The sequence below is a fragment of the Petaurus breviceps genome, unplaced genomic scaffold, assembly GCF_028583685.1.
Source record: "Petaurus breviceps papuanus isolate PSGF00001 unplaced genomic scaffold, PetGlider_PUasm1.0 559, whole genome shotgun sequence".
Lineage (NCBI taxonomy): Eukaryota > Metazoa > Chordata > Mammalia > Diprotodontia > Petauridae > Petaurus > Petaurus breviceps.
The window spans coordinates 1,976,374-2,003,531 of NW_027186377.1; the positions used below are offsets into that span (position 1 = coordinate 1,976,374).

The following is a 27,158-nucleotide window of genomic DNA, read 5'->3' on the forward strand; positions in this document are numbered from 1 at the left end:
GCATACAGAGGGTACTGTAATGTAGCATGTAGCGCAGGGGATCACCTTCACTACAGTAGCAATCTCAATAGGGCTTATTTTCGGGGGAGGGCTTATTTTAGAGGAATCTTACACAGTAAGGGGAGGGCTTATTTTCGGGATAGGTCTTATTATCGGGGAAACACGGTAAGTAGAACGTGTCCAAAAGGAGTGAATTCTCTTTTTTCCTTTTACTCATCCAGATAATCTTGGCCAAAGTCAGTCAGTCAGTAAGCCTCTGTTAAGAACTGTGCTCCGGGTACTGTGCTACAAAACAGTCCCTGGCTGGTGGGGGACATGGTGAGGATAGGTAGTAGGTAACCTCAGAAGAAAGGCACTGGTGTTAAGGGCTTTAGGGAAGACTTGAAGGAAGCCAGGGAAGCTGGGAGGTGGAGGTGGGGAGGGAGAGTGAGCCTTCCAGGCGTGGGAGACTGCCGGCCAGAGCAAACCCCCCAGCCCAGAAGTGGGGGGGCCTTCTTTATAGACCAGCCAATGTCCCTGCATTGAAAAGCAGGTGTGAGGGAGGGGTCTGGTTTGGAAGGAGGCGTTTGTGTTTGGTCCTGGAGGTGACTGGAGGCCACTGGAGTTTAACACGTTTTTACCTGGTCACTCTCGTCCTGTCAAACTGCCCACACCACATCGTTGGCCATCCGCATCCTTCCAGTGGCTCCCGAGGGGTGCAGATGACTCTTGGGCTCTTCCCACAACGAGTGTGCTACTGGAGGCCCTGGCTCATGGCCACACCCTTCATGGGTGCAGGGATAGGACTGTGATGGAGATGGCCAATGGGACCATGGCTGCGCTCCAGCTGGATTCTGTGGTTTTAAAGATACTGGGAGTGCAGGCCTAGGATGGAGCCTCCCTTCTTTCCCACACATTTTAGGACCTCATTGCATCAATTCATATGGGTCAGTGTGGACATTATTAACTAATTAATTTGTTTCTTTAAAAAAAAATAACAGTGCCATTGTTTGTCACCATGACCAAAACGCACGTGATCGCAGCTTCCAAAGAGGCCTTTTATACGTGGCAGTATCGTGTGGCCAAGAAACTGACAGCCTTGGAAATCAATCAGGTGGCGAGGCCCAGAAAAGAAGGGCGAGAAAGGTGGGTGGCTCGTGCCGCTTCAGCTGTGTCATCTGGGCTCTGGTGGCTGCCCCTCTGTCTGCGTTCTGATGTGGTGTCCCCTGGTCCCACCTGAGAGTGCCGCAGCCCGGGGCTGGAGAGGTGCCATGGGACCTGCCGTGTTGGGTCTGCTCATGGGGGCTCATGGACTCTTTGGGCCAGCTCTGAGGTGCTGGAAGGCCGTGGCCCACGGGCTGGGAAGCATCCGTCTTCCACCTTTGACATGTGATTAAGCAGCTCCAGGATAAGTCAAGTGTGGATCCTGCAGGGCCCCCTTCCTCCACAGCCCCGAGCTGGGTTCATCTCTTCCGGGCCGTGAAGAGTAGTAGAGGATGGCCATTCACTTTGGACAAATTACAGCAATTTCCTCTGTAATCTGGAGATTTGATTTTTAGAAAAAGTTAATTTTTAATTAAAGTTAATTAAAGCCAGCACTTCTGCCCTGCCTCCTGTGCTGTCAGCCTCCTGGGTCCTGGGGATGCAAAGGTGGGAGGGCCCTGCCTCCAAAGAGCTCCTGTGCGTGTCTGCACGCACAGCCCATTGTCTGCCCTCTTTTCATCTTGCCTGCCTTGCTGTTCCATTTTCTGTCTTCATGAGGTTCTCTTGCGCAGCCCCGGGAGGTTGGTGCCATTATTCTCTCCATGTTACAGAGGAGTAAACTGAGGCTCAGAGAGGGTCAAAGACAGCCCCTCTCCCCAGCACGGTGCTTGTATCCAAGGCAGGATTTGAATTTGAATGCCTTCAAGGCCAGCACTCTGGAAACAGAAATTCTCTCTAAGTTGAGATGTGTCCTAAGGGTGTGTCAGCGGGTGTGGCCTTTCACAGCTCCTGTGAGAGCCTCTTCCTCTCCTCTGCCTAGCTCTGGGCCATTTCTAGATAGACAACCAGTGGAAGCTTCCCTTTCCCATGATCCTTCAGGTGTGACCTGGGGGCCCACTTCCTGGCCAGAGTCCTGCACAGAGTGAGGCGTGCCTGTAATGTGTAATTATCCTCTGCAAGTCTGGGCCTATCGTGGATAGAGCTCTGGTCCTGGAGTCGGGAGGACTGGAGTTCAAATCCAGCCTCAGACACCGTGTAGACCCATGCCCCTGGATAAGTCATTTAACCTCTGCCTGCCTCAGTTCCCTCCCAGCCCCTCTCGGTCCTGGCTCTGAGCAGCCTCCCCTCTGCCATTCTGTCCTGCTCATCCAGTGAGAGTTTGCTTCTGCTTATTGTCTCCCTGTTAGACTGGGGGCTCCTAGGGGGCAGGGGCATCTCTGTTTCTCCTTGTATCCCCAGGGCTGGCAAACACTAGGTGCTTAATCAGTGTCTATTGATTGATTGGTGAATTGCTTTCCCCCAGAATTTATCATGTTGATGACACTCCTTCTGGAGCTGTTGATGGGGTACTGGACTACAGCAAGGCCTCACAGGTAGGTGACCTCTGTTTACTTCCATTTAAAATCAGTCTCATCACCTGTAGATTTGTTAGAGACATTGAACAGAGGCAGCTGGGGGTGTGGTGGAGGGAGAGAACTGGGCCTGAGTTCAGTGCCTGCCACACGCTGACCAGCCGTGGGATCCTGGACAAGTCACTTGTCCTTTGTCAGCCTCAGTTTCCTCACCTGTCCTTTGAGGGTGCTGTGAGGATTGCATGAGAGCCAGTTACAAAGCCCTTTATGAAGCCCTCGAAGCTTCCTGTCACCCTCACATTGAGCTGTGGCAGTCCTAATGCCATGGGCCGCACCAAGCAGCATGGGGCCTTCTGGTCATCCCGTGGAGCTGGAGCTTGCCTGTCTTCTCTGGCCTTCCAGAGCTGACGCTGTCACAGACTGCTGCAGTAGGGATTTCTCCAATGGGCCAGGACAAGGGGAGGGAAGGGAATATGGCTTTGTGCAGCGCCTACTGTGTGCCAGGCAGGAAGCACTTGACAAACATTCTCTCCCTTGATTCTCCCAACAACATGGGTGGTAGGTGTTATTATTATCCCCATTTTACAGCTGAGACAGAGGCAGGCAGAGGTTAAGTAACCTGGCCAGGGTTCCCAGCTAGGAAGTGAAGCTGAATCCCAGCGCTCTGTGTGCTGTGGCACCACCAGTGGTCTACTGCCATGGAGATCCCAAGCCTTGCATCCCCATTCCTGCTTTGTCTGTGTTACCTCCAGTGCAATGGAGCTTTTTTCTTCCAGCTGTCCCCTCCCCTCTACTTTCCCCCTATTGCCCCCAGAAATCATCCTGTTAACTCTTTAAAGCTTTCCCACAAGAGCGAAGGCCTCCTTCTCCAGATTCCCCCCACACAGCTGGCGATGAGAATACTTGTCACCAGCTCACTTCAGGCAACTCTCTCTCAGTGTTTCTCCCCTTTTAGATTGTAATCTCCTGGAGGGCATGGCTTTATTCATCCTCATGTTGAATCAATGAATAATTGCACTTTTGTGGATTTTAGGGAACTGGGGATCCCATTTGTGCTATCACAGCATCTGATAAGACACTGATCGTGGTAAGTGATGAACATTTTATTTTGAAAATATTTGTTTCAATTCTAAAAGTAGAGAAAAGAAAAAAACCAAATAACCAGTCCAAAGCCTAGCACCATAATATGTCCTTATGTGTCACACAGATTGCCCGTCGAGAAATGGAAGAATCAAAGCTTGAAAATGTGTTTTGCAGATTAGTCAGTGGTCACCAAAAGAGCTGCCTCTGAATCTGGTGCCCTGGCAGGCTCTTCTGAGGGTAGAAATAGTAGAACTGGCATTGGGGTGGCCTCAAGGAGCCTTGTGGAGACAGGAAGGGAAGGAGTTTGCAAAGACTGCATGCTTCCCCACTGCAGGCAGCTACATTGTACTGGAGATCGCAGCCTGGCTGCTTACCCATGCTTAGTCACTCCCTGTATTGTAGTGAAAAGAAAGACCTGGCTTTGAATTCTGCCTCTCGCACCTACCATGATGTCATTGCAGTCAAGTGATGTCACTGACAAGTGCCTCTGTTTCCTTTTCTGTAAAAGAGGGTTTCTAATACCTAGAATGCCTCCCTCACTGGGATGTCGGGAGGGGTGGCACGCACCTTAGGGCACATGCCACACCAGTTCTCTGTTATAACTGCCGATTAATGCAGCTGATGTGATGGTAGGAAACACTGAATTAGATTTACAATCGTCATGCAATGCAATCAAGTGTACAAACCTTAGTTTGTTATCATCGAGTACACAGTACAAACATCGACTCCGCTAGGGACATACTGTCAGTCTGATTCCTAGGGTTCCAGGTGAGTGGCTTTCCTTGCAGGACTCAGTGGCACAGCTCCCCTCTGCCCTTGGAGGGAGTGTTCTCATGAACTGGTGAGTCCCCATTAGTCAGCTCTGCGCACGAGTCATCGAGTGTGAGGTGCGGGAATGCGGGAGCCAGGCCCTGCCCTAGGAAGGGGCTGAGGATGTGCCTGTGGTGGGCTTTTGTAGTTCTCAGTACAGACATTGTGGTTACACCCAAGTACTGGTTCTGCCCTGGCTTTGAATGGTGACTAGTGGTTTGTTTACCAGCTGATTTGATTGGTACCTTATATAATAATAAGATGATTTACCAAGTTTTCCCAGTGATGGTCTGTCCCATCTCGGGGTCCCTTCAGTTACTATTTGTTTATGAACATACGTGCTGTTTGCCAAATTATACCACCCAGGTCCTCATCTTACCATTGAAAAGCAGGTTATGAAAAACTGCCATCAAAATGCTCCCGCCCCAAAGGGCAGCCAAATACAAATGGGGTCATTCACGGAAGGCACGTGACTGCATGGAAGGCACCATCGTGTCACCCAGGAAGATCAGGAGACTGTTGGCAAGCTAGAGTTCGCCTTGTTTTAGGCCTTGAGTGATCTTGGTGACCTCGGGCTCTTGTGTCTGATACACGAGCTTTAGACATGACCGTTTCTGCGGCGCTTCGGTGCCCTTGCAGTTAAGCTGAATGTAAGTTCTTCACATGTGTGGAGCTCAGTTACAGTGCAGTCAGGCTCTCCTAACTTTTAGAAGCAGTCTTATTATAATGTGACTTAATCTTCCTGGCCCAGTGGGTTTGCTGTCACCTCTGCACATTTGGGCAAAATGGGCTATCTGTCAAGTAAACCAAAGGGAAAAGCAGGGGAGAGCTGGCTCTGAGTTAAAATCCGGCCTCAGACAGTGACTAGCTGTGTGATCCTGGGCAAGTCACTCAACCCTGTTTGCCTCAGTTTCCTCATCTTGTCAAATGACCTGGAGAAGGAAATGCCAAACCCCTCCAGTATCTCTGCCAAGAAAACCCCAAATGGGGTCAGCAAAAAGTCAGACGTGACTGAAAACTGCTGACCAACCACAGTAACAAAGCAGAAATCTTTTTTATTAATTAAATTGATTTCTTTATTTACTTTTATTTTACAATACTCAGCTCCACAGTCCCTTGAGTTTCAAATTTTCTCCCCCTTCTTCCCCTCCCATCATGGCAGCATGCACTCGAATATAAGATCTACAAATATCTTCACATTAATCATGAGTCAGGTTGTAAAGAAGGATTATAATTGATGGAGTGATTAGTGGGAAAGAGGAAACAGAACACAACAAGAAAAGGAAACACAGCACATAGTTTGTTTCACTCTGCCTTCAGACTCTGCATCTCTTTCAATCACGAGTCTTTTGGAGTTCTCGTATAGCCTCACGTTGCTGAGAGGAGCCCAGTCTGTTGAAGTCAGTCATCACACGTATGTTGTGTCCGTGATTGTGTACAGATTTCTCCTGGTTCTGCTCTTCTCACTCAGCATCAGTTTATAAAAGTCTCTTGAGGTTATGATGAAGTCCGTCTGCTCCTCATTTCTTACAGCACAGTGCATTCCATTACATTCAAATAACACAACTTGTTCAGCCATTCCCCAATAGATGGGCATCCCCTTGATTTCCAATTCTTTGCCACCACAGAAAGAGCTGCTATAAATATTTTTGTACATATGGGTCCTCCTCCCACTTCTCTGATTTCTCTAGGATATAACCCTAGAAGTGGTATTACTGGGTCAAAGGGTATGCACTTATATATAGCCCTTTGGGCATACTTCCAGATTACTCTCCAGAATGGCTGGATCAGTTCACAACTCCACCAACAATGCATTAGTGTTCCAATTTTTCCACATCCTCTCCAGCATTTATTGTTTTCCTGTTTTGTCATTTTAGCCAGTCTGGCCAGTGAGATGTGGTACCTCAGAGTTGTTTTGATTTGCATTTCTCTGATCAATAGTGATTTAGAACATTTTTTCATATGCTTATAGATATTTTTAATTTCATCTTCTGAGAGCTGCCTATTCATATCCTTTGACCATTTATCAGTTGGGGAGTGGCTTTTATTCTTATAGATTTGACTCAATTCTTTGTATATTTTAGAAATGAGGCCTTTATCAGAGACACTGGTTGAAAAAATTCTTTCCCAATTTTCCATGTCCTTCTTAATCTTTGTAACATTGGCTTTATTTATTGGCTTTTCCATTTAATGTAATCAAAGTTATCCATTTTGCATTTTATAATGCTCTCTAACTCTTGTTTAGTCACGAAGTTTTCCCCTCTCCATAGATCTGACAGGTAAACTATGCCTTGTTCTCCCAGATTGCTTACAGTATGAGCCTTTATACCTAGATCATGCACCCATTTTGACTTTATTTTGGTATACAGTGTTAGATATTGGTGTATGCCCAATTTCTGCCATACTATATTCCAGTTTTCCCAGAAGTTTTTGTCAAATACTGCATTTTTATCCCCAAAACTGGGGTATTGGGACAGCCAGGTAGCACAGTAAGTAACAGTACCGGCCCCAGAGTCGGGATGACCTGGGATCGAACCCAGGCTCAGATACTTAGCACCCACCCAGAAACCAGTTACCTGGCTGTGTAACCTTGAGCAAGTTATTTAACCCCAATTGCTTTAAAAAAAAAACAAAACTGGGGTATTTGGGTTTATCAAAAAGTAGATTACTATAGTCATTGGCTGCTGAGTCTCGCGTCCCCAATCTATTCCATTGATCCACTAGTCTATTCCTCAGCCAATACCAAGTCATTTTGATGACTGCTGCTTTATAATACACATTAAAATCTGGTATGGCTAGGCCACCTTCCCTAGCATTTCTTTTCATTAATTCCCTTCACATTCTGGACCTTTCTGTTTTTCCAAATGTATTTTGCTACTATTTTTTCTAGCTCTACAAAGTAATATTTTGTTAGATTGATTGATATGGTACTAAATATGTAATTTAATGTAGGTAAAATTGTCATTTTTATTATATTAGCTCCACCCAGCCACGAGCAATTGATGTTTTTTCCAATTAGCTAGATCTGACTTTATTTGTGTGAAAAGTGTTTTGTAACTGTGTTCATATAAGTCCTCATTTTTTTTTTCAGTTTTATTGCCAGAATTTTATTTGGTTGTTAGAGAATTTATAGGGACAGGTGTATCAAACAGGGTTGCAGGAATGGCCAGGATGATGGTCTCAGGCACCAAGGGGGCCTGTAAATAGCAGTTAAGGACTTCCCATTAGGCAATAGCATGGTTCACCCAGAAGGGGATACAAAGTCCTGCATTTGTTTTGGCAGGTAGATTCCCAAATATTTTATCATGTCCACAGTAACTTTAAATGGGATTTCTCTTTCTATCTCTTGCTGTTGGTTTTGTTAGAGATATTTATACGAACGTCGAGGACTTATGTGGGTTTATTTTATATCCAGCAACTTTGCCAAATTTGTTATTATCTCAAGTAGTTTTTTACTTGTTTCTCTAGGATTCTCTAAGTATATCATCATATCATCTGCAAAGAGTGATAGTTTAGTCTCTTCTTTGCCTAATTTGATTCCTTCAATTTCTTTTTCTTCTCTTACTGCTACTGCTAACATTTCTAGTACCAGATTGAATAAGAGGGATGATAGTGGACATCCTTGTTTCACCCCTGATCTTATTGGAAATGCTTCTAGCTTATCCCCATTATATATAATACTTGCTGATGGTTTTAGATAGATGCTACTTAATATTTTAAGGAAGACTCCATTTATTCCTATACTCTCTAGTGTTTTTAATAGGAATGGGTGTTGTATTTTGTCAAAAGCCTCTTCTGCATCTATTGAGATAATCATATGGTTTCTACTCATTTTGTTGTTGATGTGATCAAGTATACTGATAGTTTTCCTGATATTAAATCACCCTTGCATTCCTGAAATAAATCCTACCTGTTCAAAGTGTATTATTCTTGTGATGAGTTGCTGTTATCTTTTTGCTAATATTTTATTTAGAATTTTTGCATATATATTCATAATGGAAATTGGTCTGTAATTTTCTTTCTCTGTCTCTTCCCAATTTCAGTATCAGTACCATATTTGTATCATAAAAAGAATTTGGTAGGACTCCTTCTTCTCCAATTTTCCACAATAGTTTGTAAAGTATTGGAGTCAATTGTTCTTTAAATGTTTGGTAGAATCTACTAGTAAAGCCATCTGGCCCTGGAGGTTTTTTCCTAGGGAGTTCATTGATGGCTTGTTCAATTTCTTTTTCTGAGATGGGTTATTGAAGTAGTTTACTTCCTCTTCAGTTAGTCTGAGCAACTTATATTTTTGTAAATATTCATCCATTTCACTAAGATAGTCAAATTTATGTGCATATAATTGGGCAAAATAATTCCTACTTATTGTTTCAATTTCTTCTTCATTGGAAGTGGATTCACCCTTTTCATTTTTGATACTTGTAATTTGGTTTTATTCTTTCTTTTTTATCATATTGACTAAAGGTCTATCAGTTTTATTGTTTGTTTTCATAATATCAGCTCTTAGTTTTATTAATTCAATAGTTTTCTTAAATTCAGTTTTATTAATCTCTCCTTTGGTTTTCAGTATTTCTAATTTAGTATTTAATTGGGGATTTTCAATTTGTTCTTTTTCTAGCTTTTTTAGTTGCATGCCCAATTTATTGACCTCCATTTCTCTATTTTATTAATGTATGCATTCAGGGATATGAACCTTCCCCTAAGAACTGCTTTTGCTATATCCCACAAGTTTTGGTATGTTGTCTCATTATTGTCATTCTCTTGAATTAAGTTATTTATTGTTCTGTAATTTCTTGTTTGACCCACTCATTCTTTAGGACTAAGTTATTTAGTTTCCAATTAGTTTTTAGTCTATCCTTCCATGGCCCTTTATTACATGTAATTTTTATTGCAGCATGATCTGAGAAGGATGCATTTAATATTTCTTCCTTTCTGCAGTGAATTGTGAGGTTTTTGTGCCGTAGTACATGGTCAATTTTTGTATATTTGCCATGTACTGATGAGAAGAAGGTATATTCCTTTTTATCCCCATTCAATTTTCTCCAGAGGTCTACCGTATCTATCTTCTCTAAGATTTTATTTACCTTCTTAACTTCTTTCTTGTTTATTTTGAGGTTAGATTTATCAAGCTCAGAGAGAGGGAGATTGAAGTCCCACACTAGTATAGTTTTGCTATCTATTTCTTTCTGTAACATCCTTAACTTCTCCTTTAGGAAATTGGATGCTGTACTGCTTGGTGCATAAATATTTAGTAATGATATTGCTTGATTTTTGATGGTGCCTTTTAGCAGGATATAATTTCCTTCCTTATCTCTTTGAATTAGATCCATTTTTGCTTTTGCTTTGTCTGAGATAAGGATTGCTACCCCCGCTTTTTTTACTTTAGCTGAGGCATGACATATTTTATTCCAGCCTTTTACCTTTACCTTGTGTGTATCCCTGTTTCAGATGTGTTTCTTGTAAACAGCATATTGTAGGATTATGGTTTTTAATCCATTATCCTATCTGCCTCTGTTTTATGGGAGAGTTAATCCCATTCATATTCACAGTTATGATTACTATCTGTCTCTTTCCCTCCATCCTATTCCCTCCCCTGTTTATGCTTTTATTTTTCCCCCTTCTCCCTTCCCCTTAAGAGCTTTCCTTTTGACTACTGCCTCCCTCAGTATCCTCTTCTGATCATCCTCCCTCCCTTTTCCTACCCTTCCCCCTTACTACTTCTTCCCTCCCTTCTAACCACCTCTCCCTTTCGTAGCCCTTCCCCCCTCCTACTGCCCGTAGGGATGATAGATTTTTATACTTAATTTAGCATGTTATTTCTTCCTCGAACCAAGATTGATGAGAATAGATCTCATGTAATGCTCCTCTCCTTCCCCTCTTTCCCTCTGTTATGATAAGTTTTATGTCTCTTCTCCATAGAGTCCTATACTTAACTGATTATGTTATTTCCTCCTTGCACCAGAACCAAAGAGGGAAAAGCTCATATAATGCTCATCTGTCTCCCTTCTTACCCTCTACTATAATGTTTTTATGCCTCTTTGTGTGGCATAATTTACCCTTTTCTGCTTCGTTCTTTCCTCTTCTTCCATTGCAGTCCCTTTGCAGCCCTTAATAAGTTTTTTTTTATCATCATTTTGTGTAATTTATACCCACACCCTCTATTTATCTATATCCCTTTTAGATGTTGCCATAGGTATAGAATTCAAAATATTAACAGGTATCAGCTTCCCATATAGGTATGTAAACTGTTTGCTCTTATTAAATAAAAAGTTACGTGTGTGTGTATGTCTTTTTTCCCTATTTACTTTTCTATGTTTCTCTTGAGTCTTGTAATTGTGGGTTGAATTTTCCATTGAGCTCTGGCTTTTTCATCAGGAAGGTCTGGAAGTCTGTTATATCATTGAATAGCCATCTCCTTGCCTGGAAGATTATGCTCAGTTTTGATGGATAGATGTTCCTTGGTTGTAACCTGAGCTGTTTTGCCTTGTGAAAGATCATATTCCAGTTCCTCTGTTCTTTCAATGTAGAAGCTGCCAGATCCTGTGTGATCCTCACTGTGGTTCTGCGATATTTGTATTGTTTTCTTTCTGGTTGATAGTTCTGGAATTTGGCTACAACATTTTGTGGGTTTTTCAATTTGGGATCTTTTTCAGGAGGTGTCTGGTGGATTCTCTTGATTTCTATTTTACCCTCTGGTTCTAGGATCTCAGGGCAGTTTTCCTCGATGAGCTCTTGGAAGATGTTGTCCAGGCTCATTATTTCATTATGATTTTCTGGTAGACAAATAATTCTCAGATTATCTCTCCTGGATCTGTTTTCCAGGTCAGTTATTTTTCCATTGAGATATTTTACCTCTTTTTCTAATTTTTCATTCTTGATGTTTTGTTTGATTGATTCTTGGTGCCTCATGGAGTTATTAGCTTCAATTTTGTTGTTTCTAATTTTAATGAATTATTTTCTTCAGTTTTTGAAGCTCCTTTTCCATATGTTCAGATTTCATTTTCAGTTCACACATTTTTCAAGGAGCTATTTTCTTCATTGTAATGTTTTTCTAATTTCGCAATTTTGATTTTAAAAGAATTATTCATTTTATCTTCTACCTCTCTAATTTGGTTTTCAAAGTTCTTTTTGAGCTCTTCTAAGAATGCTTTCTGTGCTTGAGACCAGTTCATGTTCCCTGTTGTGGCTTCAGCTGTGGGTGTGGAGTCAATGCTGTCTCCTTCTGAGTTTGGTTCCTCCCTCTCACAATAATAGGATTCTAGAGTCTTTGTCTTTGCAGTCTGTTTTTTATCCATTTTGGTGCAGGGCCTTAACCTCCCCTTTCCTCTAGGGTTCCCAAGCCTTTACTGTTTAAAATTTTGCTCTGGGGCAATAATTACTGTGTTTTCAAGGTCAGAGTAGGGGATTAGAGCAGCCAGGGTTCACTCTGCCATCCTGGTCCCTGGAAGTTCAGATAGGTGCTTTTAAAATTTCCAGGCTGTTGGTTGGTAGTGCCAGGAGTAGCTGCTGCCACTGCCATGGGCCCTGCATTCATCTCTTACCCAGCTCTGTCTGATCCCAGCCCTGCAGTAATAGGCCTGGGAATAGCCCTTGCTGTTGGTGGATCCACTGCCAAGTTGATCAGGCCTTGTTGGGGCCTCCGCCTAAACCAGAAATGTTAAAGTGTAGGTCTGACCATGTTGGCTCCCTATGAACTCTCAGATCCCCTCTGAGTTCCTCAGCTCGGCCTGTCAAGCCCTTTGCCTCCTCTGTCCACACTCTCTTTCCAGGTCCCTTCCTTACTACAGTCAGACTGGTTTTGCTACCCCTGCTGCAGCTCCATCTCTGGCCTGTGCTGGGCCCTTCATAGGGTTTGTGTACCACTCACTACCTGACACATTTCCTAACGTCCTTCCTGAGTCACTGGAGGACATTTTGTCTGTGGGAGCTGCTTCTTACTCATTCAGGTCTTTGAAGTTGAGATACTTTTAATTATGGAAACAGAAAAAGATGTAGGTGAGAGACCACAGATCATGGAGATTGTAAACAAAAGCTCTCTCTATGTGATTTTTCAGGGTCGTGAATCCGGCACCATTCAGAGATACAGTCTTCCTAATGTTGGTTTGATTCAAAAATATGCCCTTTTCTGTCGAGCTTACCAGTTATCTTTGAATTGCAACTCCAGGTAAGTATTTTTAGCCATTTCCAAAAAAGTTTGACTTGGAAAGAGCCCTTGGTTGAAGATAGTTGGAGTCATTTTAAAAAATTCGAATATTTACATATATAGGCACATGTATTATGCAAATAATATACATTTTAATCTAGTGGTAATGTCCAGGGTGGGTCCATGTTGCATTTTGTATATATCTCTTTTGTTTCTGATATTATTTCAAGAATTGCAAGACAGCTTTTGACTTTTGTGTTGATTGTTCTCTGTATAATTCTATCACTAAAGGAATGTGGTTTTGTAGGTGATATAGTTGTGAACTTTGAACAACATTCAGCCAAGGTCTTTAACTAGTGTCGCTGAAAATTGGTGCTGGGAAAGCCACTGACTATGGTAGAGCTCCTGTGCCTTGTTCCTTGAGTGCTCTGCTCGTGTGTTTTCCTGAAGAGTGATGGCTGATGCTTTTGTAAGTGCAAGGATTACTTTCCAATGGTTTTCTCTTCCTTCCCACACTCTCAGCCGTCTCGCCATCATAGATATATCTGGTGTTCTCACTTTCTTCGACTTGGACGCTCGAGTGACAGATAGCACAGGGCAGCAGGTGATAGGCGAGCTGTTGAAGCTGGAGCGCAAAGATGTCTGGGATATGAAGTGGGCCAAAGACAATCCAGATTTGTTTGCCATGATGGAGAAAACAAGAATGTATGTTTTCAGAAACTTGGATCCCGAGGTAAAAACAAGGAGTGGGGGGAGGAGGTTGGAGCCTGGACGCCTCCCAGCTACTTGGCTAGAGGTCGCCAGGCATTCCAGGGTGGGGGTTCCTGAGCACAAATGGAGAACGTATCCCTATAATTTATGTGTGTGCTTTTGTGTTGTTTTAAAATGGCATTTCCTGCTGATGCTGTTTCTTCCTTCTCCCCTTCCCAGAAAGCCCTGAGTCAGATGTGGCCCCTGACCTATCATTTAAGAGAGGGTGTATTTTCTCAGCTCCTTCCCAGGGCTGGGTTTAGTCACACCACAGGCGTTTGGACATTCTTTTCATTTATAGGCTCATCCTGTATGTTATGTTTTTGGGGGGATGCCTACTTTGAGTTGCTTCAGACATTCCCGACTTTCTCTGAAAGGGCTTCAGTAAACATGCTGCCCTGTCCTGACCTAGAGCCGATGGCCGCCAGGGCTGGCCAAGATCTACTTGTTTTGGAGACAGTCAATAGAAGAAGTTTGTTTTCTTTGACTACGAGTATTTGTCCCCCAAGTTTTGGGTTCAGTCCTTTTCCTTCCAGTGTTAGGGGAGGTGGGAGGGCGGGAATATAGTTTTTTGTTAATTGCAGATATTTGATACAAAATGAAGAAAAGAAGGGGGGCAGTCAGGTGGCATCAGCCCTGGAGTCAGGAGGACCTGAGTTCAAATCTGGCCTCAGACACTTAACACTTACTAGCTATGTGACCTTGGACAAATCACTTTGCCCTCCAAAAAGTAAAAAAAAGCAAAAAAAAGAAAATGAAGAAAAGAGAGGCTCTCCAAAGGTGGGGGAGGGGCCGACTGGGCTGTAATGAGAGAGCCGCCATCTTGGTGAATGAAGTGTCCTGATTAAACTGTCCTCAGGAGCTGCTGGTACATTTAGGCTTTGGCAGCTTGGCCCAGCCCAGCCTTAGCACTCTGCCAGCGCTTGTGATTACTTGATTGACAGTATTTTCAGCTCCCTGCTTGTCCATCCTGACCTCCTCAGTCTCTTATTCCTTCCCTTCTTATTGAGCACTTGAGCAGAGCAGTCCTAGCCAATCTGATCACCCCTGGCCCAGTGGGCTGCTGCCCCTTGCAGGACAGGGCCACCTTATCTCCCCAGGCCCTCAAGAGCTGTTCACACCCATGGTGCTTAGGCTGAGTGAGGCTGGAGCCTCCTGATAATGGGAGGCCGGATGCCTCTTTGTGAGCAGCGGGTCTGAAGCGGGGTCAGGCAGGACGTCCTGCCCTCCAAGGCTGGTGATGTGCACAGCAGTGCCAGTGTGTAGCAGGAGGTGGGTCTGGCCCAGCCCACTGGCTCTGCTGCTTCCTCTGGGGTCAGGGGACAGGGTTTAGGGGCTCAGTGTCCCTCCATGAAAGCTCTTGTCATTAAAGCGTGGTTAGCAAGTGTGGGAGGCCCCTGTGGTCAATTGTATGCAACTGCTTTTTAATCCCAGAGTGAATTCTCCTGTCCCCAGCATGACTCTGGTCATCCCCTCAGCTCCCAGGCAGAGAATGCAGGAAAGGAGAACTTAATTATGAAGGCAGACTAGCCCCATGGGACACAGTGAGCTAGGAATGGTTGGATGATGCATGATGGGCCAGCCAGTCTGGAAGCTCTTGGCAGCTTCTGCCCTGGCAGCAAGATGTGGGGGTCCTGGAGGCAGGAGACCCTTGGGGCAGGCCTCAAGCCCTTGGGTCTTCTCAGCTCTCTCTGCTGCCAGACCCGTTCTCTAGTAAATCACTGAGCAGGAATGCCCTTACCTGCCCTCTCCCACATATCACCCTCTTTTTTGGTCTTCCCACTGAGACCTGCTTGGGTCAGAGGGATTTGGAGCTTGGAAAATGGTCTCAGGTTGTGATTTCCCTCTAAGGCTTGTTTTAAGCTTGAAGCCAGCCTATGTGTCTCTGTACTGCTTAGACCTTGAACAGCTGCCCCCCAGCTGAATTAGGAACAGCCAAGGGACTGAGGGCATACATACCGAAGGCATATATATGTTGGGATGGGCTGGTGGACATGGTGCTACCTCCTGAAGGCAGAGGAGTCAGATCACAGGCCCGAGGCTTGGCTAGGGAGATGGAAGTTATGCTTCCTGCCTCCTTTCTGGAAGGGCAGGCTCTGCACCCCACCTTCCAGTTGGTGTGGTCAGATGCTTGTGGGTATGCTGGGCTGTGCATACACACACACACACACACACACACACACACACACACACACACACACAGGAACAGGCTGTGCTAAGTGAAATGTTCTCCTGGCAGAAGATGGTTTCTCAGGAAGCTTTACTAGAAAGGGCCACTTTGGGGGGCTGAGTTTCAGGCGCCAGCTCCCTTCAGTTTGTAGAGGGCGGTACGCTTCCTGGAGCCTGACCACTGTCTGGCCTTCTCTCTGAAGCCTCCTGTTCCTCAGGGCAGGACAGGGCTGTTGGCTTCTGGCAGGCAGGGCTTGCCTGCATCCTCTGGAATCCATCCCTCCACCTCCTTGTTGACATTTTAAGGACACCTTTTCAAAGGCCTGTTTTCATCACTGGGCCCGTGGAGGCCCACACAAGGTGGAATCTTTTTCCTTGACTCTTCTAGAGGTTAGCCATAAATGCCAGGCTCACACCTTTCTTTGACTGGCCCATGAAACTTTTCCTGGGAATAAATAGGTGAGGTGGGTGGCACTCGGTCCCCAAGGTTTTTTCCACTTACAAGGAAAATTTCCATTGGGGATTGAGAGAATGGCGTTTATTTTTCTAGAAGGAATTGTGAGGGCATTGTAGACCTTCTGACATCCCTCCTTGCTTCTGCTTAGCCTGCTGGTCTGCTCCCTCTGCCAGAGCTGAGCCCTTTGGGATGGGCAGAGCCGGGGCTGGGGCCTGGGCCACAGGCTGGCGTGCTGCACTCTGGAGCCGCTCCTGCCTCTTCATTTGTTTTTTCTCTTTTCTCTAAAGCAGAAGTGTTCCTCTTCACAGATTTAGGAGAAATAGTGGGATTTGGTAACGTTTCTCAAAGATTGTAGCCACTTGAATGAGTTCTCAGATTTTGGCAAAAAGTTCAGACCCAGCAAAACGGAGATGTTGCTGTTCTCACTTGGAGCGCCCGTGAGGGCGTGCAGAGCCAGTCACGTTAGACACCGCTCCCTCGGCCGCTTCGCTGTCATTCGATTTGATAGCTTTTTTCATCATGACTCAGGCAGTTTTTACCCTTATTCTTTCATTTCTTACTGTTATTTTCTAACTTGGTTTTGATCCTCTGAGCCTGTGTTCTGATGCTCTGTTGACCGTGAGGCCGAGGAAGCTGTGACCCTCCGCGTTTTGATTCTCGGCCATAGCTCTAGGACAGGACAGGTCTTAGAGACCTTTGCCTTTGTGGCTGGGTCACAGAACTGTGTGTGTGCACGTCTTTCTCTTACCCCTCTGGGGTCGCCTCATGCAAAGCAGGCGTCCCTTCAGTAGAGGAGGTTCAGTGACAAGCCTCCCGATTGCTCTTCTAAGCAGAGGAAGCTGAGATGTTAAGCATGAGGAAAACCTTGGGTAAATTAAGAACAAGATTTGTTTGTCTTTGAAGGAACCTATTCAGACTTCTGGATACATTTGTAACTTTGAAGACTTGGAAATTAAGTCTGTTCTCTTGGATGAAATCTTGAAGGTAATGCATTCTTCTTTTAGCTCTCAGTGCACTGTGACTGAAGAAGCTGGAGTTGCTTTCCTGCTTCTGAGACGTAGCGCATGACTGCTTGGTTCCCTTCCAGTGCCGTTGTGCCATCCCCTTTGACTTCTGGGTACCACTCGGGGTCCCTCAGTGCAGGCTCTCCGATGCCAGGGTGGGGGGGTGGTGTTTGTTGCTGTAGGATTTGCTCTCAGCACCCTTCCCCTGGCTGTGACCTCTGCTAGCAGAGGGGGTCCTTAGGGGAGCTTTGGTCTCTGGTGGCTGTTGTTGGGTGGGGGTCGAGAGGACCAGTGGTCTTGCTTTGGGGCTGACCCTCCCCCACTCCTGCCCCGAGGGCCAGTGACTGAACAGGCCACTCCCCTCCTTCCCTGGGCCCCTGCACGGATCAGATGTAGATATGTTTTAAGGAAGTGTTTGGAAATTTCTGATTTCATTTTTTCATTTTAGAATCCTGAACACCCTAATAAGGATTATATCATTAACTTTGAGATCCGATCCCTGCGAGATAGTCGAGCATTGATTGAGAAGGTTGGCATTGATGATGCTTCCCAGTTCATCGAGGACAATCCTCATCCCCGGCTTTGGTAAAGACTCAGCCCAGCCCTTGATTTCTTCCATGAGGAAGGTGTGGTGTCTGCCCTGGGGGAGGATCTCAGGCTTGGACTCTTCTTCCTTTTGTAGATGGTCTGTGGGCAGCTCGAGGGCAGAAGTCCTTACACTTAAGCCCTGCACAGTCTGGCGGCGGGGGAGGGGGAGGAAGACCTGGGAGGATGGACATCCATGTAGAGATGAGACTGAGGCTCCAGGGTCAAACCCCGGGTTTTCTGGCCCAAGCCCAGGCTCCGTCCATGCCAGATTCCATTCAGGGAATTCCAAGATAGGCTCTGCCTCCACCCACTAGAAGCAGATGGGTCAGCCCCTGTTTCTGTTTCTGAATAGGCGCCTGCTGGCAGAAGCTGCCCTTCAGAAGCTGGACCTGCAGATGGCAGAACAGGCCTTTGTGCGTTGCAAGGATTACCAGGGCATCAAGTTCGTGAAGCGTCTCGGCAATCTTCAGAGCGAGTCCATGAAACAGTGCGAGGTGGCTGCCTACTTCGGCCGGTTTGAGGAGGCGGAGAGAATGTACCTGGACATGGATAGGAGGTGAGCCGGGCGCGGGGCTGGCCTGCACTTACTGGGCGGCTCCCTGGGCCTAGGGATGAGGCAGCCTGAGGCTGCAGGCCAACCTGCTTCTTCTTAAAATTAACTCTCTAAAGGTCGTCTCCATAGACAGCTCTGTGCCCCCTGCGGTTTGTTTTCCCTTTGAAGGGTGGAATCAGTTTAATAGATGTTTGTGTGGAAAGATCTTGGGGTCTTAGTGGACTCCATCAGTACAAGCGGCCGGCGTGTGGGCCCCCAGAACGGATGTGACCCTGGGTCATGCCCGTCCTGGAGTCACAGAGTTGGCCTCACTGTGCTGGCAGCTGTGGAGGCAGCATTCTGGGAAGAGGGCTGTGGCAAGGGCCAGGAGGCCTGGGGTCCGGGCGGGTGTCCTCCACTGTGGGCAGTCTGGGGTGGCATAGACGGAATCCCATTCCTGTGCTGAGCACTTATGAAGCACTGGCTGTGTGCTCTCGTCCATAGCTGCCATTCTGAGCAAGCTTCACCTCCCTCGCTACGGTGTGCAGGGCCTGGTCTCCTCTGCGTCTGTGCACAGTGAGAGAACAGAAGGAATCCCTGCGGAGTCAGAGGCTGCGCCTAGCACTTGTTTATTTATTTATAACTCTCTACCTGGTCCTGGCCTCTGTTTCTTCTTCTTATCTCTGTAGGCCAAAAGAGAACCCCCAAACAGACAAGAATCAAGCACATTTCTTGTCCAGATCGGGGCTGGGGAGCCTGTGGCCTTGAGGCCCCACGTGGCCCTCCAGGGCAGCCCTTTAACTGAACCCAGACTTCCCAGAACAAACCTCCTCAATAAAAGAAGGCTGCACCAGAGGACCTAGAGGGCCCCATGGGGCCTGGAGGGCTCGGGCACCTCAGCCCTGTCCTAGATTGTATCGTATAGTTCAGGTTAGACTTGACCATGAATCATCAGCTTCATGAAACTGGTATCTTTATGGTTGTAAACTCTCCTTATCCTGAAATCCAGAAAGAGGGATGTCTCATACAGTCCATTGGAATGCACTTATTAAGCACCTGCTGTGTGCAGGTGCTGTGCTCAGTCCTGAAGACACAAAGCGAGGTAAGAACGGCTGGGTCCTCACGCTCGTGATTTAGTGGGGAGACCTCATCTCAATCACCAGGTACCACCACAGCCTCAGTAGACAGCAGATGGAAAGTGTGCTGAATGCTAGCATGGAAGACAAACCATCCAAGGATTTATTTAGATCACAGACTGTCACCGAGAAGAGACAGGGGCCCCTGAGGGAGTCAGAGGCAGTCCTTCCGCCTGCCCCATCACCTGAAGCATGGTGGGGACGTTCGGGGCTCTCCTCAGCTGTACTACTCCAGGCCTTGCTGTTGTTTGTAGGGACCTGGCCATTGGCCTGCGATTGAAATTGGGAGACTGGTTCCGAGTGCTTCAGTTACTGAAGACGGGATCTGGCGATGCTGATGACAGCCTCCTCGAACAAGCCCACAATGCCATTGGTGACTACTTTGCTGATCGACAGAAATGGTATGTGTCTTGACCTGCCCCTGTGTGTGTATAGTGCCCAAAAGCTAGGTGATGGTTGCCGCCATCTTCAGAGGGTGTGGCAAGGCTGCTGGGGGTGCCACAAGTCACCGAGCGCAGAGCCTGGAGGCAGGAAGACCCAGTGGCTGAACCACTTCCTGCGTCAATGTCCTCGTCTGTAAAATGGGGCTTCCCTTTTGCTGAACCCTTTGACCGACCCAGTATTTGCATATCCCATGACCTGAGGAAGGAGCTGTAAGCCTTGGCCGGCTCCAGCCTGGAGAGCACATGGGAAGGAAGGCCAGACTGGGCCACTCTAGGCTGCTTCTCCCTTCTTACCCTGCTCTGAGGCTCTCGATGCCTCAGAGCAACGTTTCCTTATGGGATTCACTTTTAACGAGGAAGAGGCTGGTTTCCCTTGTAGAAATCACCAGCCATTTCCTTTTGAAGCCTTCTGCTGTGCCATGTGCTTCTCTTTGGGGAGCAGAGATGAGAGAGGACCCCAGCCGTGGTCATGGTGGCCCAAGGCAGGCATTCCTTCTGGCATGCCGCACGGCAGTGCCCTGCTGTGGCCTCTTGGCCAAATCTGTGCTCTGTCTTTGCAGGTTGAATGCTGTACAGTATTATGTACAAGGTCGGAACCAGGAGCGCTTGGCTGAGTGTTACTACATGTTGGAAGACTATGAGGGTCTGGAGAACCTGGCCAACTCCCTACCAGAAAACAACAAGCTACTTCCTGTGAGTGTTTTCAGCAGGGGCTGCAGGGCGCTTTGCTTGGAGCCTCTCCTCTCACCCCCAGGGTCAGGCAACACTGCTGGCAGGGGACACATGGGGTCAACACAGGGCACAGTGGTCAGTCCTGGGGAGAGCATGTGTGAGGGCTCTCAGCATCAGGCCCTGGCAGAACATGCACCAAGGCTTCAGAAGGCAGGTACTGCTTTGAGGGAGGGGCTTGCTTGCAGCTGTGGGGTGTCACAGTTCATCCATGACATCTCAGCCTCTAGGATCCTTGTCCGGTCTGGGCAGGGGTGTGTGTGTGTGTGTGTGTTTGTGTGTGTGTGTGTGTGTGTGTGTGTGTGTGTGTGTGTGTTTATGTGTGTGTGTGTGTGTTTTTGGAAGGGCACAAAAAGAGGCCGGTGGCTTTTTGGGGGAAGCATCGTGAAGACACTGTGGATGCTTGTCCTAGGGATGGACAGGTCAGCCAAGCACTTGGAACGGTCGTCCCTTTCCCTGTTATCTAGACCTTTGTGCTTGTCATGCAGGTGACTGGAATGACTGGCCAGTGTAGCCACCCTCTAGAGCGTGCCTATGAGGTTCAATGTTAGCCCTCAGCAGCCTCCCCCCCTCCAATTATTGTCCTGGGCTTGTAGTCAGGGGGCCTGAATCCTGCCTCTTTAGCCAGTGGACCTTGCACAAAGCACCTCCCCTTTGCCCTGTTTCTTCTTCTGTAAAGTGGGAGACCACTGGCAGGTAGGATCACTTCCACCTCTAAACGGATGATCCCTGAGCTGTGTAGACATATCCACTGAGTGAATGAGAGAAGGACACTCCCAGTTCTGCTTAAGGAAGGGCTGCAGCATCAGCCAGCTGCCCCAGTGGACGGGAGGATGGCAGCTCAGCCCCTCCTCCCTCTACTTCATTTGGTCAGGTGGCTGTTGATGAGATCCCAGTTTCAGCAGGTTTGCGGAATCTGGTTTGCCCTGTTGTTACAGGAAATTGCCCAGATGTTTGTGAGGGTCGGGATGTGTGAGCAGGCCGTGGCTGCCTTTCTGAAGTGCAACCAACCCAAAGCCGCTGTGGATACCTGCGTGCACCTGAACCAGGTGAGTTCCAAGTTGTCTGAGGAGCCCTCTTAGTGCTGTGTGCTACTCACTGTCTGCCATGCATCGTGGCCCTGGGCTGGATGCCCTTCTAGCGACAGACTGGCCCTGATGGCGGACCTGGTGGGTCTTGTCTGGTTTGGTTGTGAGGAGTCTGGGGCAGATTTGGAAGGAGCTAGATGGCAGTGCTGTGTGTAGGGCCAGGGAGAGTCAACTGGGGGGCAGGAAAAGGGAGCACCCCTTGTTAAGCACCTGCTGTATGCCAAGCATGTTGCTTAGTAGGGGCAGGTCCTTGAGCATCAGCCCCAGGGAGAGTGGGGAGTAAGGAGAGGCCTTTATCAGTTGGGGGGCTCTTAGGGGGCCATTCTCCACTCTCTCCAAATAAGATCCAGGAGGTTCTCTATTCTCCCATACGCCCGCACTGTGTGTGTATGTGTGTGTGTGTGTGTGTGTGTGTGTGTGTGTGTGTGGGTGGGTGTGCCTGGGGCTCAGGAAGCCAGCAGGCACCTGTGGTAGGAGGAGTTTGCTGCAGGGTGGAGCAGATCCCACAGGAAGCTGGGCGTCAGAGCTAGACTAGATGATTGGGAGGAGAGCACCCTTCTGAGGACGACAGACAGGCTGGTGAGTAAAAGTTGGTATTGTGCCACCTGCTGTGACGGCTGGACTTGTGTTGGTCTGTGGGAAGGCTCGAGGATGGCGTAGCTCTCTGCTATGTTGCAGTGCATTAACTTCCATGTTGCTATGATGAATTCCTGGTGTTGGCATTTGGTTTTCTGGTGTCTGAATAAATGCTTTGCTTCTGTCTTCTATATGGAGAGTCTGTTATAGTTTGTGATCAAGCACCATGCAGGTATATTTATAGTGACTGTGGGCTCTGTGAATATTGCATTGGTGCTGCAGTGGTGTGTGCACCCTTGTCCTCTCTGTTCTGAGGAGCCGGTTCTCATCCCATAGAAGTCCTGTCCTCAGCCCTGAGTTGGCTTCATTCTTGTTTCCTGACTCTCCTGTCTTTACTGATCTTGGTACATATGGCTTCTCCCACATAGAATGTAAGCACCCCGAGGGCAGGTCCTGAGTCTCTGACTCCCAGCTGGGTTCCTGACATCCAGAAAGAATTGGACTGAATGTTTGTCTGGCAACTTTGTGTCCAGAAATCATTTCATTATTTCCTACATTTTAGTAGGAGTTTGTTTGTCTTTTCTTTGGTCACAGCCAAGGAAAAGAACTCTGCGGACTTCCCTTAGGTTTCTTTTGGCTTAGCCCTTTCTTTTCTGTTGTCTGTTTGATATTGTAGAAAGATCTGAAATTGAGATAAATGAAAATGCTCAGTTGATAGGAGGGGCCTATTAGCAGCCTACAGAGTAGGATTGTGCAGCTCAGTACATTTGTGTGAAGAAGGAAGTGCTGCTGCCTGTGTAAGAACGCAACTGAGGGGACATTCTCACCTAAAGTGGCCCCTTTTGCTCGACTGTGAAAACACACTCTTTTTTCTTGTGTTTGGCGCTAAGACAGAGGAGCTGAGCGTGGTCATTAGTGTGGGGCCTCCCTGTTGACCCGCACACCGTGTCCTACGGTCTTAGTGCAGCTTGAATCTGCAGGACACACTGTCCTTTTGTAGGGGTGGCAAAAAAAAAAGGTAAAAAAGAAAAAAACTTCACGTCTGCTCCCGGGAGTCCAGTCTGTCCTTCAGACGCCTCAGTCTCTGTTCCTCCTCTTGCCTGTTTTAGCAGGAGGCTCGCATCATGGCCCACCGTCTCTTTAAAGCCTTCTCAAAAGTCTGTGTTTGTTTTCTATCCTTGCCTGGAAAACCAGATGTCACGGATTATCTTGTGTCCCCTCAGTGGAACAAAGCTGTGGAGTTGGCTAAAAATCATAGCATGAAGGAAATCGGATCCTTGCTGGCTCGGTACGCATCTCATCTGCTGGAAAAGAACAAAGCTCTGGATGCCATAGAGCTCTACCGGAAAGCTAACTACTTCTTTGATGCCGCTAAACTCATGTTCAAGGTACTATGTCCTAGGTCAGGGTGAGCTGAGGATAGGGAGGAGCAGCTGGTCAGAGGGCCCTCCATGCCAGCCTGCCTCAGGAGTGCTCTTAGGGCTGTTTCCTTGTCCAGAGGAAGACAAGACTGGACGAGGGCATCTCTGTGGACCCCAGCAAAGGACTCTCATTGGGCCAATGCTTTGTATAACTTGGCAGGAAGAGAAAGCTCCCCAGTCACCCCACGGGAGCTTTCTTCAGACCCAGTTAGCTATGGGGCAGGAGCTCTCACTCTACACTTGACATAAAGTGGGACCTTGTGTGTGTGGTCTAAGAACAGTGGGGGCCTTTGGTGGGGGAGCTCCCAGAGGGGCCAGGGGTGGGATGCCACCCTGATTGTTTGTTCTAAGATTGCAGATGAAGAAGCCAAGAAAAGGACCAAGCCTTTGCGCGTTAAGAAGCTCTATGTGCTGTCGGCTCTGCTCATCGAGCAGTACCATGAGCAGATGAAGAATGCCCAGAGGGGAAAGGTTAAAGGGAAGAGTTCAGAGGTGAGGGGTCACACCTTCTTCTAGGCTTTCACCCTGGGGTCCCCTCCTCCTGTTATTGATGTTGGGCTCTGGGCTGAGATCGAGTGGGAGGATCAGTGACTTGCCTCGTTGCGTTATTGTCTTCACAAATGTCATTGATGAAATGGGTATGCTTTTTTTTTTTTGCTTTTTTTTTGAGGGCAATTGGGGTTAAGTAACTTGCCCAAGGTCACATGGCTAGGTTGTGTGTGTGTGTGTGTGTGCGCGCGTGTTTGTTTTGTGCGTGTGTGCGTGCATGTGCGCTAAGTGTCTGAGGCAAGATCCGAACTCAGGTCCTCCTGACTCCAGGGCCCACACTCTACTCACTGAGCCACCTAGCTGCCCCCATGGGTGTGCTTTTTAAGTGGAGTTTAATTAGATTTTCTTTTTTAGCTTAAGTCTGTTTTTTATTTTAAAATTTTTAAAAATTATTTTAATTTTCAACATTAATTCCACAAGATTTTGACTTCCATATTTTCTCCCCATCTCTCCCCTCCCCCCTAGATTTCCTTAGAATGAGTATCTTATCTTCATGGGTGTAAACACCATATTTTAGCAAATAAGTCCCTTTGCAACATGTACTTACATTTAAAAAAATGAACATCAATTTATATAACATGTGTTATAATGGAAAACTATTTTTAATGGAAAGTTTCTGAAATATGTTCTCTCCCCTTGGTACCCAGCATGTCACTGATGTTACCCCTCAGCTACAACCCCCCTGAGACTTCTTTTTAGCAATGTCCCCTTCCCTGAAGAAAAATTAAACTAAAAACAAAACTAAGTCCAAACCACAACTGCTGAGCTAAAACAATGGGTGAATAGGTGAGGAAGACCGTCTCCCTTGGAAATGGGGGCAATTGGTGGTGCCACAGTCCCCAGAGGACTGGGCCTGGAGTCAGGAGACCTGAGTTCAAATCCATCCTCAGACACTCTTAAACTCTGAGTCCCTTAGCTCCTTCTACCTCAGTTTCCTCTGTGAATGGTTGTTGTGAGAATCAAATGAGATAATGTTTGTAAAGAGCTTAGCACGGTGCCAGGCACAGGGGAAGTCTTTGTTCCCTTTCCTCCTCCTTGATTTGACATGTGTAACCAGGAGGCCCCACTCTGCACAGGGTCTGGCCCTGTGAACGTGACTGCTGGGAAGCCTCAGCTGAGCCCCATCCTTGGGGATGGAAACCTCGTTTCAGAATTGAGATGACCTGACTCCACTGGCCCTGCTGGTGTGGGGACAGTTCAGATGCTCCGTGTCAGGGTCCTCAGAGACTGTGACTGGCATTAGAACCACTCCACTGTGTTTTGGCCCAACTGGAGACTGGCTAATGTACTGCTGCTAAAAATGCCATACATCGGTGTGCCCAGGAGGCTTCACCATTGTTATCATGAAAAATTTTGGCCTGTACTTGGGGCCCACTCTGGAAAAGCTTGGCTGCCCTGGTCTACCTGCTGCCTTTGGAAGGGGCTAGCTTAGTTCCTGGAGGCTAATGTCAGGCCCTCTGTTCGCAGGCCACCTCAGCCTTAGCTGGCTTGCTTGAGGAGGAGGTCCTGTCCTCAGCTAATCGGTTCACAGACAATGCCTGGAGAGGGGCAGAAGCTTACCACTTCTTCATCCTTGCACAGAGACAGCTGTATGAGGGCTATGTTGACACAGCTCTGAAAACAGGTGAGCTCAGCTCAGGGCAGGTATAGGGTTGGCTCCAATCTAGGACTTGCTGAGACTGGGCACTGGTACAGTGACTGTAAGTGCTTAGTTTATTCACAAAAACAAAAAGGGGCAGAGTGTGCTTGGGAAGCCTTTGTCTGTGATCCTTTGAGCCCCCATTCTGTGGACGTGGTTGTAAGGGAGGGCCAGCCAGGGACAAGGACAGAAAACAGGAGTGGCCTAGTGAGACTTGCCTCATGTGGGCAGCCAGACAAAAGAAGCAAAGATTGCTGATGGTCATCTGCTTGTGAAAAACAATGTATTCTTCCTCCTTGGGCTTATTTATCTTATTTGGTGAAATTAGTAATTTGATTGGACCATAATACGCTGTAGGTGAATCACCCAGACCTGCCTTGGTAAGAGAATGGGCCCTGAATTAGACCTTTCTGATGCAGGCAGCTTTGCAGAGCTCATCTCTGCAGCAGAGAAATTCAGCATCAGCTTAGTGCCTCCCTTCTGCTGACAACTTTCCTGTGCCTTTCTTGATTGTTGCCATTATTCCTTTTCATATTTCTGTTGTCTGGGGTGTTCACAAAGCAAACAATCTGCTTCACATCTGGTTTGCTCTGCGAGAGTACTTCAGATCCCTCTTTTTAATTTGAAATCCATCTTTTTTCATTGATTGTTAGGCTCAGGTGTGTCAGGTACGTCACCCTGGGTTGCAGTGTGGAATCTTGAAAACATATTATTCCATTACCTTCTTTGCTTTTTTTGCAGATACTAAGTGGTCTTGCTTGTGTTATTCACGTTTTGTTTCCTTATTTATATTTGAAGTTTTCTCTCCTGGTCAGTTGCAGAATTTATTGTCATTGGAATTGCCAAACGTAACTATGATGTGTGGTGGAGTTTGCAGCATAGGTCTTTTTCTGGAGATCTGTGGGTCCTTTTAGTTGACACTTTGTTGTTGTTGTGTGTGTGTGTGTGTGTGTGTGTGTTCATAACTTTTGGACAGTTTTCTTAGATTATTTTTTGCATTATGATATCTAAGTTATTTTACTTGTCATGTTCTTCTGGGAGACCTGTAACCCTTAGATTGTCTCTACATATCCTGTCTCTGAGATCAATTATATTTTGCTTGTATGGAGATCACATTTATGTTTAAAAGTTCCAGACTGTCCATCGCTGTAGGGCCAATGCAATATTTATAGCGCCAAGGATCACGATAAAGACCGTGACTATAAATATCATATGATGTTTGATCGCAAAATACACCAAATGCTCTATATAGAGGATAGAACTGAAACATTTATTTAGACACCAGAATCCCCAAACCAGTAAGCCGATTCCATCATAGTATTAAAGACATTCAGAAGCCATAATAACACTGAGAGCCACAGCATCCTTCAGCCTTCCCACAAACCAATACAAGATCAGTATTTACTCACAAATCTCTCTATCTCCTTGCCTCAACCTCTTCTCTCTCTCTCTCACCATGTCTATGGCTCTGATTACCAGCTTCCTGTGGCTCTGCTTCCCTTCAGCA

The 27,158-nt window shown here is 46.8% G+C and overlaps 1 protein-coding gene across 1 annotated transcript in view; it reads left to right on the forward strand.

Moving 5' to 3' along the window:
* The window catches only part of WDR35 (WD repeat domain 35), a 59,106-nt gene extending 33,368 nt beyond the window's left edge, over nucleotides 1–25,738 (forward strand). Inside the window, exons 12-25 of the mRNA XM_069103002.1 lie at nucleotides 981–1,125; nucleotides 2,486–2,555; nucleotides 3,568–3,621; nucleotides 12,482–12,591; nucleotides 13,093–13,303; nucleotides 16,850–16,930; nucleotides 17,399–17,535; nucleotides 17,891–18,094; nucleotides 19,461–19,607; nucleotides 20,210–20,342; nucleotides 21,317–21,427; nucleotides 23,266–23,430; nucleotides 23,815–23,955; nucleotides 25,480–25,738. Coding sequence (XP_068959103.1) covers nucleotides 981–1,125; nucleotides 2,486–2,555; nucleotides 3,568–3,621; nucleotides 12,482–12,591; nucleotides 13,093–13,303; nucleotides 16,850–16,930; nucleotides 17,399–17,535; nucleotides 17,891–18,094; nucleotides 19,461–19,607; nucleotides 20,210–20,342; nucleotides 21,317–21,427; nucleotides 23,266–23,430; nucleotides 23,815–23,955; nucleotides 25,480–25,662 — 1,892 coding nt within the window. The 3' untranslated portion in view covers nucleotides 25,663–25,738. The remainder of the gene's footprint in view (nucleotides 1–980; nucleotides 1,126–2,485; nucleotides 2,556–3,567; nucleotides 3,622–12,481; nucleotides 12,592–13,092; nucleotides 13,304–16,849; nucleotides 16,931–17,398; nucleotides 17,536–17,890; nucleotides 18,095–19,460; nucleotides 19,608–20,209; nucleotides 20,343–21,316; nucleotides 21,428–23,265; nucleotides 23,431–23,814; nucleotides 23,956–25,479) is intronic.
* Nucleotides 25,739–27,158: the final 1,420 nt, after the last annotated feature.